This window comes from Lutjanus erythropterus, chromosome 3, assembly GCF_056507025.1.
Source record: "Lutjanus erythropterus isolate fLutEry1 chromosome 3, fLutEry1.hap2, whole genome shotgun sequence".
In the NCBI taxonomy this organism is placed as follows: Eukaryota; Metazoa; Chordata; class Actinopteri; order Lutjaniformes; family Lutjanidae; genus Lutjanus; species Lutjanus erythropterus.
Window position 1 is genome coordinate 15,035,748 of NC_139319.1, and position 13,889 is coordinate 15,049,636.

Here is a 13,889-nt window from a genome sequence, read left to right on the forward strand (position 1 = left end):
GGGAAAAGAAAATAGTTCCTCCTACATGAAACTGCTCACAACAAGGTCTGTGGATTATCGTGAGTAACTGGATCATGATTTCTGGAAAGAGACATTATCCCTCAAACCACAAAGTGTTACTTGAAAAGGTTTGCAGCAGACCGTACACGCTTACTCGGTTGGGCAATTGGACGAACAGATCAAGTCCATCACCAGTTGTTTTTTTGAGCAATATCCCTCTATCTGCTTTACAAAACCAGGCTGTTGGCAGCAGAATATTTCATATCTCACAAACTTTTCAACACAACTAAAACAGTTCATTTTGCTGTCCAACGTTCCATATATAGATGTGTCTTGCAGCTGTGGGCAAGAAGTGACAGTTGTCATCACTATCAGCTCTCTCCTGGTTTGGATTAAAGCATGCAGAAACTGAAGTTTCTGTGGAGGGGTGACTTCTATCTTAGGTGTTTCAAATTTCAAATCAAGTGTAAAAAGTGCAAGACTGCTTCTTTTTGTGCAGACAGAGAGTCAAGGTGACATATTCTCGCCCTGCCCTGGCTTTCATTGGCACAGAGTGGCCCTGATGAGCCATGAGGCATCCATCCTTCTCCAGCAGTGCAGTCCCACTGATACTATGATGATGAGAAGGCTTTGAGAAGCAGGTCAGCAGCCAGGCCTGGGGAGATGGCTCCTGTGGTGACCCTCTCCTCGAGGTGGGGAAGAGCATCTCTGACACTGGGGTGATTCTGGAAATGCAGGAGGACGTTCTCCTGGATCAAGCTCCACATCCAGACCTTTTGCTGTGCCCTCCGTCGGCCCTGCAACTCACCGCTGGCTAACATGGCGTCCCGGAATGACTCCATCTTGGCCCAGACCTCCGGGATGCCCTCACTGGTGTGTGAGGAGGCACGCACCACCTGAGGAGGGAGTTTGTGGGGGAGGGGTGCAGGATGCATGTGTAAATTTAAAGTGTCTTTTTGTTTTGTTTTTTTTCTCCCAACACCAGGAGTTAGTCTGGACCACTTGGCTGTTCAGCCTGAGGATGTCACCAAATGTACAGCAAACTGCCTTCCATAACTTATTCAGGATGGAAAGATATAAACGATGTGTCTCATATTTAAGATTGTGTATGTAATAGCGTATCTTCCTTTAAGCCACTTTGTCAAACTCCAGGAAAACAAAGCCAGTTGCCAGAGACAACTGCACTGTCTCACTCAGCAAAATTAGACAATCAGCCTTTTCTGTCAGAGCAGAAAATCTTTGGCACAATCTACTAATGAAATCCACGGTATACAGATTTAACATAAAATATGGTTAAACTTGGCTTGGCAGCCCAGTGGTTGGAGCAAATAGCATATAACTACAGTGTCCCCAAGTTTGATTACAACCGAGGAAACTTGTACGATGTCAAACCATTCTCATTCTCCCCTTATTTCCTGTTCGTCTCTGTACTATAAGCTGATTCAATCCATTAGACTGAATCCCTGTAACATCATCACTAAAAACAACACTGACTACCAGGAAGACAACTGGTAGTTAATTTGAAATGTGGAGCGATATAGAATCAGCAAATTTGTTGATTTTTGTTGTCATTTTTAGACATAACTGCAACATTTACAGATATACAGTCTTCTGATTCTGGGAAAACTCAAGCTGTCATTTTCTTTAGTCCTGCGCTGAACAGGTGAATTAGGTCTCCAACCTGATGTTAGTGAAAGCAGAACATGCAGTGTAGATGAATGAGATGTATAAACTTTGAAATAACATCATGAAAAAACAAAACATCAACATGCCACTGAAAATAACTTGTATATACATGATGCAGGAACGTTCTACCTAGCACTTACTGTAAACAAACACTATGATTCGTTCTATAACGGCAAAAATGCCTAATATGTACTTCTGAATGATATGAATTTTATGTAGATTAACTTAAAATTGTTTTTATTCTCATTTGGTAGTAGTTTGTTTAAAAACGTCAGAACAAAGGTTTTGTTCTTATATTTATTGTGATTTCACTTTGTAGTGTTTTTTAAAAGTATTTGTCAGTTTTAAGTTGTGTTGGGACTTAACTCTTAAACTAACCCCGTCACATTTACATTCATTTTGAATTTGTCTGTGTTGATTAATGTGCACTGTGTATAAGTAAACAGTAAAAAGTCCTGCGTATGTCTTATTTTCAGAGTAGGGGTTTCTGATACAACAACACATATTTCAAAAGGAGCATAAAGATGGGAGAAGAGACTAAAGAAGTCCAAACTCCATCAACACTTGTAACATATAGAACAACTGCATTGTTAGCCCAACGGTTTTGGCTTGAGGCCCTCATCAGGGTCACCATGAAACACATTACAAACAACATTTAAACTGTGTAGGTATGAAGCAGAAAAAAATTCAAAAGGGCAAAAAAAATGCCACACACAACCAATCATACGCATCCTAATACATATCAGCAAATATAGCACTTGAATATGGTCACATGGCCAATGGTATACTGTTTTTTTTGTTTTTGTTTTTTTCGAATCACACACACCTACTCAATTTAAATGTTGTTTGTAATGTGTTTCATGATGACTCTGATGAAGGCCACAAGCCGAAATGCATTGGTTTGACAATAAAGTTGTATTTTCTTGAAGTGTTGCTGGAGTTTGAACTCTCTGGGTCTTCGTTTCAGCAACAAGCCAAAAATAATTAAAGATTATTTTATAATCATTATTTTTCTACATTGCAAAACAAAACCATGAGGGATCTTTTAACAAACACATCATTTAAAGGTGCATTAAGCTTTGTTTTTAACAATGAAAGAGAACTTTTTTCTAGGTTTAAGATGCTTTTTTGTGATGCACTGCCATCCTGTAAGAAGCTGTCATGTCACTTTACAAACAGTGCGAGTATTTGCCTCCCCATAACACCTTGTTCACACAAGTAACCTGAGGATAAATGTCACTTATGTGTTTAGTACGAGTGACTGCACGTCTCTTGTCAGAGCTTGCTACAGATTCAAGAGCACATGATGAAATTCAGGGTAACGTTCAGATTCAAAGCAGACACAGAAGTGAAAATACCTCAGATTTGATTTACGAATACAAAAAGAGTCAGGGTATGTACTCAGATATGCATTTAGGACCCATGAAACTACTTATATAAAAGTTAACCATCTGTTTTTAATCACTTCATTACACACTTAAGAATAAAAATGGGAAAAATGAGTTTGGAGGAGGAGGAGGAGACAGGAGAAGACCTCAGTGTAGATGTCAAGTAAACCCCACAAATACTCAACAATCTCCAGACTGCAAAGTGTAATGAAATTACATGTATCATTTGGAGATAATTTGACATCAACTGGCAATCGGCAAAGTTGAATGTGACAAGCCTGATAAATATTGGAGGCCTGTGATCAACAGCCAATTATGAATCCTCTAATTACATCATTAAGTTAATCATTTCACAAGGATTTGATTTGAGTCTGATGCAAAAACAGGAAATCAAACTTTGTGAGATTAATCGCATGGCATGTTTGCTAATTATTTTCATAGGGTAGCTGAGAATTATTAAAAAAAAACATTAATTGGTGTCTATCAATGCAAATACATTTGGTTTTATGCTGAACATGAACATGGCACCCATTGCCCTCTTATGCCAGAGCCATGTCCAGCTGGTGGTTTCTTCTTAGAAACACAACATTAAGTGAGCACAAAACTGATGTGACACAACAGATAAACATCCACCACTGCCACCAGCGAATGTGAACTTATTTGGCGATAGGCTGATGGCAACCAACAAGGCAAACATCGGCCAATTCAGATATTTCGGTCAGTAAATCTGCGCAGCCCTACCCTTAATCCAACTCAATAGCATTTTTGTAAAGGCCTTTCTGCCTTCTTAAACACCTCTCAAAAAGCGTTTTAACTCCATGCAGAGTCTCCAAGCTCAAACTGAGATTACAAATAAGTATTTTATATTTATAGCACTTTTGAAAAGTAGGGTTAGAAAATGTAAGGAAGGAAGTTCCAAAGAAAAAGACAAAAGATAAAATAAAATAAAAAAAGATCAACGGAGTAACATAATTGTTAGTTGCAGCATCATGTCAGTCATGTTTGATGTTTTTTCATGCTGAGTGAGGTAGACAACAAAAGGCAGACTGATGAAGACAAAAGACACAGAGAGACTAAATCATACATTATGGTGCTGTAGGCCAAACAGACAGACACAAAAGAGGGCAAGACAGCAAAGGTACAGATGCATACAAGGAGGAGACTATGAAGAGCAGCCTATCAAGCTTTTATGTCGAGTGTGCAGGCTTCTAATCAGCGAAATGCATGACACAGCAGCAGAGTATTCAGAGCAGCAGGGAGTGGGGGTGTTGGGGGGGTTGGGAGGAGTGGGAGGTGGGGGTGTTTCCTGGCAGCTTGCCCAGTGGGCAGATGCTGCATTGGGCTGGGAAAACAAAGGGACAAGGCCAGGAACGCAGGCGGGTGAGCTGGGACATGCAGGGAGGAGTGAGACACTGCAGTACTGAAAGCATGATGCTATGACATCATCACCACCACCACCACCACTACCACCATCATCATCATCATCATCATTATTGTCGCCATCCTCCTCTCCCTCCCTCCCTCCCTTCTCATGGGTCAGCTGACCTCTCAGTGGGACGGCTTGTTGGGTCCACAGAGCAGTGCTACTTCTGCTGCGGCTGCCCAGTGGGTCAAATGTTGAACACTTGTCACTTCTCCTTTTTTATTTTTCTGTTGTTGGCTCCCTGTCTCGCTCCCTACACTACCTACCTACAGACACACACATTCTCTTATACACACACACCTTTGGGTTCCAGGACTTGGACTGTCTCCTGAGCAGCTTGAGTGCGCTGGTGTATTCAGTCTGGATCCTCCTGGCTGGCACCACCAGGTCTCCATCCGACTTCGTCACCACCACCAAGTCAGCCCGCTCAATGATGCCCCTCTTGATACCCTGGACAGAGATTTTGGCATTAAGTTGGGGGGGTCATTAACTTCTCCAAACACTGTAAATAAATCTGATGTCTAGACACCTAATCTGCAGAGGGATCTGTGTTCAGAGTGATGGATGGAGCTGTGGCTGCCTGCCAGTTTACTTCTGATTAATCTGATATTGTTGCTTTCTATCCATCCCTCGCTCATGTCAGATTTTGACTGATCCAAAACATGGAAAACAGTTGAACTTAAAACTCAAACCTTTATTGTCCATTAATGCGGGCTAGTGCTGTTCCCAACTCAGAATTTTGTCAGTCGAATTGGATTTGGCTGTTCAATACAAAGCTTTGACAATTTATTCCTTTTTTTCAGTTCAGCGAAACACTACACTCCAAAATCAGCCTATATGAGCATGTTTGTTGCCTTTCTTCATCGTCTGTGAAGTTAAAATATCAGATTTCCACAAAGTTAGAGATAGCAAACGTGTGTGTCCTGCTGCTCAGAGTTCGGGTATAAAATGTAATGCGGGGCGTGCAGCACAGCTGACTCGCTGCAGTGGCTCACAGTGCATCAGCTGCTCTTCATCTCTATCACCCTTCTCTGCTTGCTTCCATCACATTTAGTTTTGTGGTGATTTAGAGATTCTGCCATGCTGTTTATCAACCACTTGTTTTACCAGCACATGTCATCATATGGATTTTTATAATTCCCCTTCTTTAAAATTCCTAATGTTAACCCTGTGCATTTTTGTAAGCCTCTAGCTGTTGTATCATGTTACTGTAATGCACACAAACTGAAAAAGGGAAAAAAAGATGACTGTTCGACTTCAGGGGCCTGAAGGGTCCCCAACTGATGATTGGACTTTCAGGGTGCAGCCCTAATGCAGCCAATAATGGAAACTTGTCTTTCATTGGTGCATGGCACATACACAGGTGTGACACAGTACATAAAAGAACATAAAATGGACGTAAAAAGACAACAGATAACATAGTAAAATTCCATGCAGTTTAAAGAAGTAAAATGCTGTGCAGTAACAGAAGAATAGGAGTTAAAAATAAAATTACACTAAGTTATTTGTGACAGTTACTCTAAAAGCGCCTCTCAGCTGCTGAAATGTAGTTTCAGTTCAGGTCTTTGTATCCAGCTGGACACTCCGGGCTGAAGTAGTCATATTATGTGACATGTGTCTATATTACACATAGTTTTGTGGCACTCAGGATATATTTTTAACAAGTTAAATTGTCTGTGCTGTTGGGAATATTGTATTTGTCTGATTAACATATGTTTAGTGGTTATATTAGTTTGATTATTTTTTATGTTCCTGTGGCAATGTGTTTAAGACATAATTACAATAATTACAACAAATGTTTCTTGAGCTGCTTGATATACCATAATAATTGCCATATTAATTCTAATGAGTTAGGGTAATTAAGTGATTAATGTCGCTAATTAATAACTTGATTAGCCTATAGCCAACATACTTATCTTTACAAAAAATGCTGAAATAAAAGTCTGTTTCTGCTTAATGTATATTTGTAAATGTATTAATTCAGGAAGGTTATTGAAAATGTAGATCAGATCATCTAATTTACTATTACTAAAAACTTTTAACTCAGACCATGTATGTGCAGAAGTAGACAAATTTTGGGGTTTAGGTTTTGTATAATGTACTGCATCCTGATAACAGAATTTACAAGGTACAAAATTACTGGACACTCTAAAGACAACAACTGTAAAGCTGCAAAAAATAATACTGGGCAAACTTTTAAAACAACTATCACAACCAATTTTAGAACCTGCCAGATTAGACTTGAGCATTATTCAATCCAGTGCATCTAGTATTTTATTTCTTCTGAACAGTTAAAATGACATCTGGTACTGATTGGCTTGTTGCTGTAGCTGGTGTTTTTCACTGACCTGAAGTTCATCGCCCCCTGCTGGTGGAATCAGCAGCACAAACATGTCAACCATGTCAGCCACTGCAAACTCTGACTGGCCCACACCTGACAACAAAAAGGCAAATTCAGCAGTCAGAACTGAGCAGCATGACAAAATATGATGCTGACTCTTACAGCAGCATAAATCAATGATGAACTGAAAATTCTCAGTCTAAACCTACATCCACAAAAAAGAGCAATCAAGTTGAATGTTGTGCATCCTGCAGTTTGCAAGTTTATTTGATTGTACAGTACCATGTATGAAGAACAGAAAAATAGAAGTAATTCACCTCATAGGGATGGTTCAGATTATTTGAAGAAAGGTTGTATGAGGTACTTGTTAAACCTTGACTGAATGGTGCACAGAGCTCCAAGTAGCAAAAAGTACTACAAGTTAAAATGAATACTCACTGAGATTGTTACCCTGAATGTCTTGAAATTCTTTGATCAGATATTTCCTATGGTTGGGTGCAAAACCCGGTCCAAACATGGCACCAGTTCTTACGTGTACAGTACCAACTGGACAGAATCACAACGCATACTGCGGTGCCTCTTTTCGGTGCCACACGTCTGAGCTGTCTATTGAAATAGCTGTCCTCTGTTGAGGACGTTTTAGACACATCACCAAACGTGCCTAGTTAATATTACTGCAACACTCAGTTTACATGCCCCTGGCCACTGGGTTGCAGCACCCATTGGTAAAATGCTGAGCTCATGCCAGGCTCAACAGTCTAAAGTGTGGCTGAAATTCACACGAAAGGATTTCAACAGTTTTGGACATTAACTTATTTCAGGTAGGTGGTTTTGTTTCAATTTCTTAATCATTTACTTCCCACTTCCTTTCAAAGTTTCTTTGCAACAAGGTCTCAGATATACGGTTATCTTAACAGATCTGTTGATTTTCTACATAGTCGGCTTTACAGAACTAACCTCAGCCAGTTTTCAGTTGGGCACAGAGGTCCAGTTATATGGAACAGTTTTACCGCTTCACTCTGTAGTTACTCCTCATTTCGGATCTTTTTTTAAAATCATAAGTAACTTTTTTTGAAGGAGTATTGTACTGTGTAAATGAGGTCTGATAATACTGTACAAATGCAGTCAAAAGACATTGTTTATATTAGGTATTGTCATCAATGTTATTTTTTCTTTTTGCTCATATTTTTTGTGGAAATTGTATTCTCTCCTTTCGTTTAATTACATTTTATACTTCTGTGAGTTTGTAAAATTGTGGCAGTGTAGCTGTCTTTAATTTTAAGTGGGTTCATTTTACAAGCCCTGTGTTTTTATTCCATCTCACCTGTGCAGTTTTTATGCTTTTGTATATTTCTTCCCTTTTGTTTTATATGAATGCACACCCAAAGAACTAACACTAGGTGGGTCACACAAAAAAATGTATAAAAACAGTTGTGTGTAAAGAGAGGAAGCATCTGGCAACACATGGGATACACATGTATGCAAAGGGAGGCACCACGCTTGGCTGCTTATGTAGGCACCGAGTAGATCGGTCTGGCTATGCGAGATCAATGCTTGTGTGACACCAAGCCAAGCACATCAGCCGGCAGTGCGGGTGTAAATGTTACCAGTGATGAGACCTGAGATATAAAATGCAACAAAAAACAGAGTCACACTGAACTAAAACTGATGAGTTTGTGAGGTTTGCCTTATTTTGTTATAACACATAAAAGGTATTGCGTTATTCTGACACTGGTATGGAAACATTTTTTATCAATATACAGCGTTTTTGATGAACATCAAGGAAATGTGCACTGTACTAAACCACCACTTTTCAGGGGTTTTTTTTAAAGAAAATGCCAGGATTAATATGATGGAAGGGTGAAGGAAAAGAAAATATCACCAAAATTAAAATAATTTGGGTTGTTTTTTTATGGCATTTTCTAACAAGGTGAAAAACAATATCATGACTTCAAAGAAATGTATGGAAAAAAGATGCAGCATTATAACTAGAGTGAGAATTCACTTTGACATCACAGTGTCTTACCTACAGTCTCTACAAGGACAATGTCATATCCGGCGCCCTCACAGAGAACAATGGCCTCATTAGTTGTTCTGGTGACTCCACCGAGTGTTCCTGAGGCTGGAGATGGTCTGATGAAAGCATTCATGTCCCTGGAGAGTTCAGTCATACGAGTCTTATCACCCAACAGAGACCCTGCAAAAACAGAGATGAGTCATTTTGTAACATGATGTTAACTGTGGGATCATCAAAGCATGAAGTTTACAACATCAGTCTAACAGCGCTGCTGTTGAGTCTACTGATGTTATAGTTAATACATCAAAACATGCACAAACACTGCAATCACTGAACCTGAAAAATTAAACATCTTTACTCATCAAATTACAATTTTCCACATAAATCTATTGCATACTGTCAAACACCCAGTAACAACTCTTCATCAGAATCATATGATGATCTGTGTATCAGATGCTACCTCCTGTAGTGCAGGAAGACGGGTCAACAGCCAGCACTGACACTTTATGTCCACGTGCTGTCAACATCTTCCCCACTACCTCAATGAAGGACGACTTCCCTGCTCCTGGAGGACCGGACAGACCTGCAAAGCCAAAAAAGTGCTCAAATCAGCAACAAATGGTACCACGAAATGATTTCTCTCTTATTATAAACAGACTTAAATACAACCATCCAACCATCAAGTTTGAAATTCTGTTCCGTGTGCATGTTTTATTTAAACCCCAACAGTTTAAATGAGGTCACTTTTACATATAAGGTCAATTTTGGATTAATCAAGAAACTGTGGTGCAATGTTTTGTTCAGAATTTCAATGGCACAATGACAAAGACTAACACGATCCAATACAACTGCTATAAATTCTGCATTTACCAAAATCATAAAGTTCAGTTTTACTTAACACTGTTAGAGAGATATTAATTTAACTGTGTTTAATACTGAGGTTGTAGTTTGCAATGGTGATGAATTGGACTGCACTGGACTGAAAGGTGTTTTTTATTTTTACCACCATAACTACATACAAAGGTTGGAAGAATATTTGAAACGCAAAGACAATAAAGTAGAAATGCTGCTGAGTCTTTGTGGTAAACACATACAGGTGTCTCTTGGATAAGTGAGGTGTCATGTGCTTATTTCACCTTGCTTAAGTGCTCATTGCATGGATGAAATATAGTCTCAATTAAAAAAAAGTTTCCTTCAAAAACAATCCACAGCAGAATGACAGCTTTTTTTTTTATAAAGACTACATTTCACTCATGCAATTAGTCCTACATACAATGAAATAAACACATTTCAGTAAGAACTTGATGCAGATCTGACGCATTGGGTTGCATTAGATTGTGCGGGTAAATACAAAAAAACTAACCACACAAACAGACCACACACCTACTCTGAAGGCCACTGGCTTCCCTCCATTACGACTTTCCTGCTCCTTCCTGTAGGCCAGCACCCTCTGCAGGAGCACCTGGGCTAGCTCTTTTTTCCTCGGATGCTGGGTCTCCACCAGAGTGATGGACTCAGCCAGAGACGCCCGTTGTCCTCCAATCAGGCCTTCATACAGTTTATTTAACAGTCTTTGCTCAGGCCCACTCAGGTCCTGTATGTGCTGCCCAAGGGCTGTGCTCACACATCTCTTGCGGGGGCAGTTGTGACCCAGGACTGTGCTCTGGTAGCAGATGTGGGAACCAGTGAAGGCCCCTCGGTGGAGGCAGCATGTTCTGGTGACTAAATGGAGTGGTACAGAGTGAAGGGAGGAGATATGGCGGAGGAGGCAGAATCCAAATCCTCTCATTTTATGGTCAATGTGTGGTATCTGGGAGGAGAAATAGGATGAAAAACAATTAAATAGAGTAGTCACGATCCCAGAAATTACAATACTAATTAAAAAAACAATACTTAATACCTCTTTCAATAAAAAGGCAAAAAGAAATAGTCCTACGCACACAAAATAGATGTTTTGTTTTTGTTTTTTTTCCGTTTTCTTTTAAATTCACATCCTCCACACAGTGCTGATACAAATCATTCACAGGTCATTTAATACTGCCCTCCTGCAAGACACATTTCAGGGAAAACAATAAAGACTGAACTGAGGTCCTGAATGAGCACTTAGATATTTTTTCTTATAGCTTTGGTATTTTCGATATGATAATTAACGTATTAAAGTATTGAAATGTCTATACTTTTGGAAACCTTACAAAGTTGTCATACATAGTTTACAGTAAATTACTGGAATAACCCTGAGGCACCGCAGGTGATTTTCACTATTCACACATGCAGCTTTTCAGGAACATTTCAGTCTTGTGCCTTTGCACACATGCCATGGCAGTGTTAGAACAGATGGGGCAAGGAACAGTCCAGCAGATGGCGGTGATCATGTAAATCTAGTTTTAGTTCAAATTTGGTACTTGTCATGTGGACCACCCTAAGCAGCCTAAGGTATTACTTTGTTAGTCAAAACATAGCATTCAGTGACAAAAATCCTCATGTAGCACATCCCCTGGCTACCCAGAGGTAGAGACTCAAAATCCAAGTTGAAATAGCCTCCATCAATGTGACTGGATGCACAAAGGACAACAGACTGTGTGTTTCAATAGACATACTACCATACTATTTAGTATACCAGAAACAGATTTGATGTGTCCCAATACAGAATATGTCAAATTCAGTATTCCAAAAATACCAGGATGTCGTACTGCATCTGGTAGGATTTTGCTGTACATGTGCCAGCATGCTTTTCTGGCTATTCTGACCCACACTCTTGTGATTGGTGTATGAGCAAGAGGGTCAAAGTCCAAGGCACAATGTTGAAGATGCTGAAGCAGTATGGCCCAATTTATACTTTGTAAGGGCAGCTGTAGTACACAGAAAAGTAAAAAGAAAGTATTTTCAGCAGGAGAACACAATTTTCTGGTAAATATAGCACACACTGCAGAGTATATTGCATTAATTGATTACATTTGCCATCAATACACAGAAAATGCCAAATTTTATCTTTAAAAGAGTGATGTAAGATTTGTGACAGGCAAGTGGAGGTATGGTAGGATATTTTTCATTAGCTACATCAACACCCCAAAGTGCCATTTCCTGCAATACATGGCTGCTCATTCACTGTCAAGCCCAGTTTATTTTGCACTCCTAAACACAGAAATATTAGTTATCAATGACACTAATTCAGGTCCCGTTCCATTTAGTATAGCAGTCTTTCCAGTTTGCCTGCATACACAATTACAGCACCCTAACTCTGTTTGACCTGGGTGTAACAGAACCTTAATTGGCATAATTAGTAACACCTGTGTTACTTCAAGTCAAAATGGCTACTGTGAAGAAACGTCTATGTACAATACAACCATACAGACATTTTCCCAGTGAAATGTTACCCGGTGTTGAGGTGGTAAACACATTAACACATGACCCCATGCAAGAAATGTTCCTGAACATTTTATGTTATGAGGTAGACAAGCTGCATGTGTGTAAGGAGTTATTGCTAGCGCTGCCATGGCTAAATATCTTACGAACTCTTGGCACAACTGTTACAAAACTGTTTGCCGTTTTAATGGTTATCCCTCATTTCACGAGAGGCTACCGTCACATAAACGCGACATTTGCCCGTCCTGTGAGTGTTAAAAGAGTTATCGGCAACACAGCAAACAAGCACTTTATACAGGCTGTCCATAACGTTTAAAATGAACATTCAAGCTGACCTCCGTACCAGCTGCATGGACGTGATACAGGTTACAGATCGTCGGCTGTTTCATTCATCCTCTTCCTGTTTCCGTTGACGTATAACGACGCCCCCAACAACACTTCCGGCGATTAACTAATTTCTAAAATAAAAAAAATATATATTTAAATTCTGTAAAATAAGCTATTTAGAAAATTAATTTTAAAAGCCTTTTATCAATAAAAAAATATGCGTGAGACGTTATGAGTCTTTTAATCGAATGATGACAATAGACAACTTTAACCAGCAGGTGGCAGCAGAGGTTAATTTTCACATCACACATGATAGATAGATAGATAGATAGATAGATAGATAGATAGATAGATAGATATCTTTCTAAGAGCATCCAAATTAATATACTCTTAGAAAAGCATTTGTAAAATATTTAATTTTAATAATTTAAGTCACTCGCAGGCATCTGTTTGCCAAAAATTTCGTACTGTACTTTTCATTCCTCAAAAGTTACCAGAATTAAGAAAAGTCGATAAAACTAAACTTTTCTTGGAGTAGACCTTCAGATATCCTGCTTTGGTATCAAGTCCCCCCTTTTTTGAGGTCTCAAGGTTCGCAAGTGTCTACCCTACAGCTAATAGGATATATACATATAGAATAACTATATAATGTACAATATAAATAAAATACTATAATACACTATAGATATACTGAAATAGAAATAATATATGTAACATACATTAGACCCATACATAAAGTTGAAGTTTAAAAAATAAATAAATAAATAAATTCAACATGCAATGAGGTGGCAATTACAATTAATGTATGAAGTAACTGTGAATTAGCATTCATTATCGAATGATCTATTAAAGGTGAACTAATCACATTAGGTCATAGTGATTTGATCATTTGTTTGTAGTGAGCAACAGGATTTCATGATACATCCTTCATCGATTCATGCATTAAATCACCATGAGTCATGCATTAGTTTGATATATGATTTGTACCCTTATAGTAAAGTGTTACCATGCATTCTTTATTTAAAACTATGCACCTCTTTAAAAAGATTGTCTGCAGTTTTTCTTGATTGTAATGATAACACAATGCAGCTTGCATTTGGCTCGTTTTTTGAATTACTAATCACAAACACCTGTTTATTCTCACCATCTCATTGTAAAAATATTGAATTATCCAAAGTTTTAAGAGAGTGCTGGCAGAGGCAACTCCAAAAGATTTAATTATAAAGGGATAAAATTTGTTGAGCTCTTGGACTGATTAAGTACAGACAATAAAATAGTGTGCAAACATTTAGTATACTCCAAAAGGTCTAATTATGAAGAACTAAAATTTTATGGGCTCCTGGA

At 38.8% G+C, this 13,889-nt stretch overlaps 1 protein-coding gene across 2 annotated transcripts; it reads right to left on the reverse strand.

The window, feature by feature from the left end:
- Positions 1 to 214: 214 nt before the first annotated feature.
- On the reverse strand, positions 215 to 12,663 carry mmaa (metabolism of cobalamin associated A). Of its 2 annotated transcripts, none has more exons than XM_084715144.1 (7): positions 12,554 to 12,663; positions 10,239 to 10,665; positions 9,316 to 9,438; positions 8,865 to 9,035; positions 6,846 to 6,931; positions 4,798 to 4,947; positions 215 to 896 (listed from the first exon to the last, which is right to left on the reverse strand). In XM_084715144.1, exons 1-7 carry the CDS (start codon positions 12,605 to 12,607, stop codon positions 612 to 614), a joined length of 1,296 nt encoding a protein of 431 aa, XP_084571270.1. In that variant the 5' UTR covers positions 12,608 to 12,663; the 3' UTR covers positions 215 to 611. The 2 variants fall into 2 exon arrangements, with proteins under 2 accessions (XP_084571270.1, XP_084571271.1); XM_084715145.1 differs by having other exon boundaries at positions 12,562 to 12,599.
- Positions 12,664 to 13,889: the final 1,226 nt, after the last annotated feature.

Excerpts from the sequence above, each read along its gene's own strand:
- mmaa (XM_084715144.1), bottom strand. The coding sequence starts at position 12,607 with ATGAAACAGCCGACGATCTGTAACCTGTATCACGTCCATGCAGCTGGT. Across the intron at positions 10,666-12,553 it reads TCCATGCAGCTGGTACGGAG|ATACCACACATTGACCATAA; the intron begins GTCAGCTTGAAT and ends TTCTCCTCCCAG. Across the intron at positions 6,932-8,864 it reads TGTCCTTGTAGAGACTGTAG|GTGTGGGCCAGTCAGAGTTT; the intron begins GTAAGACACTGT and ends TTTTGTTGTCAG.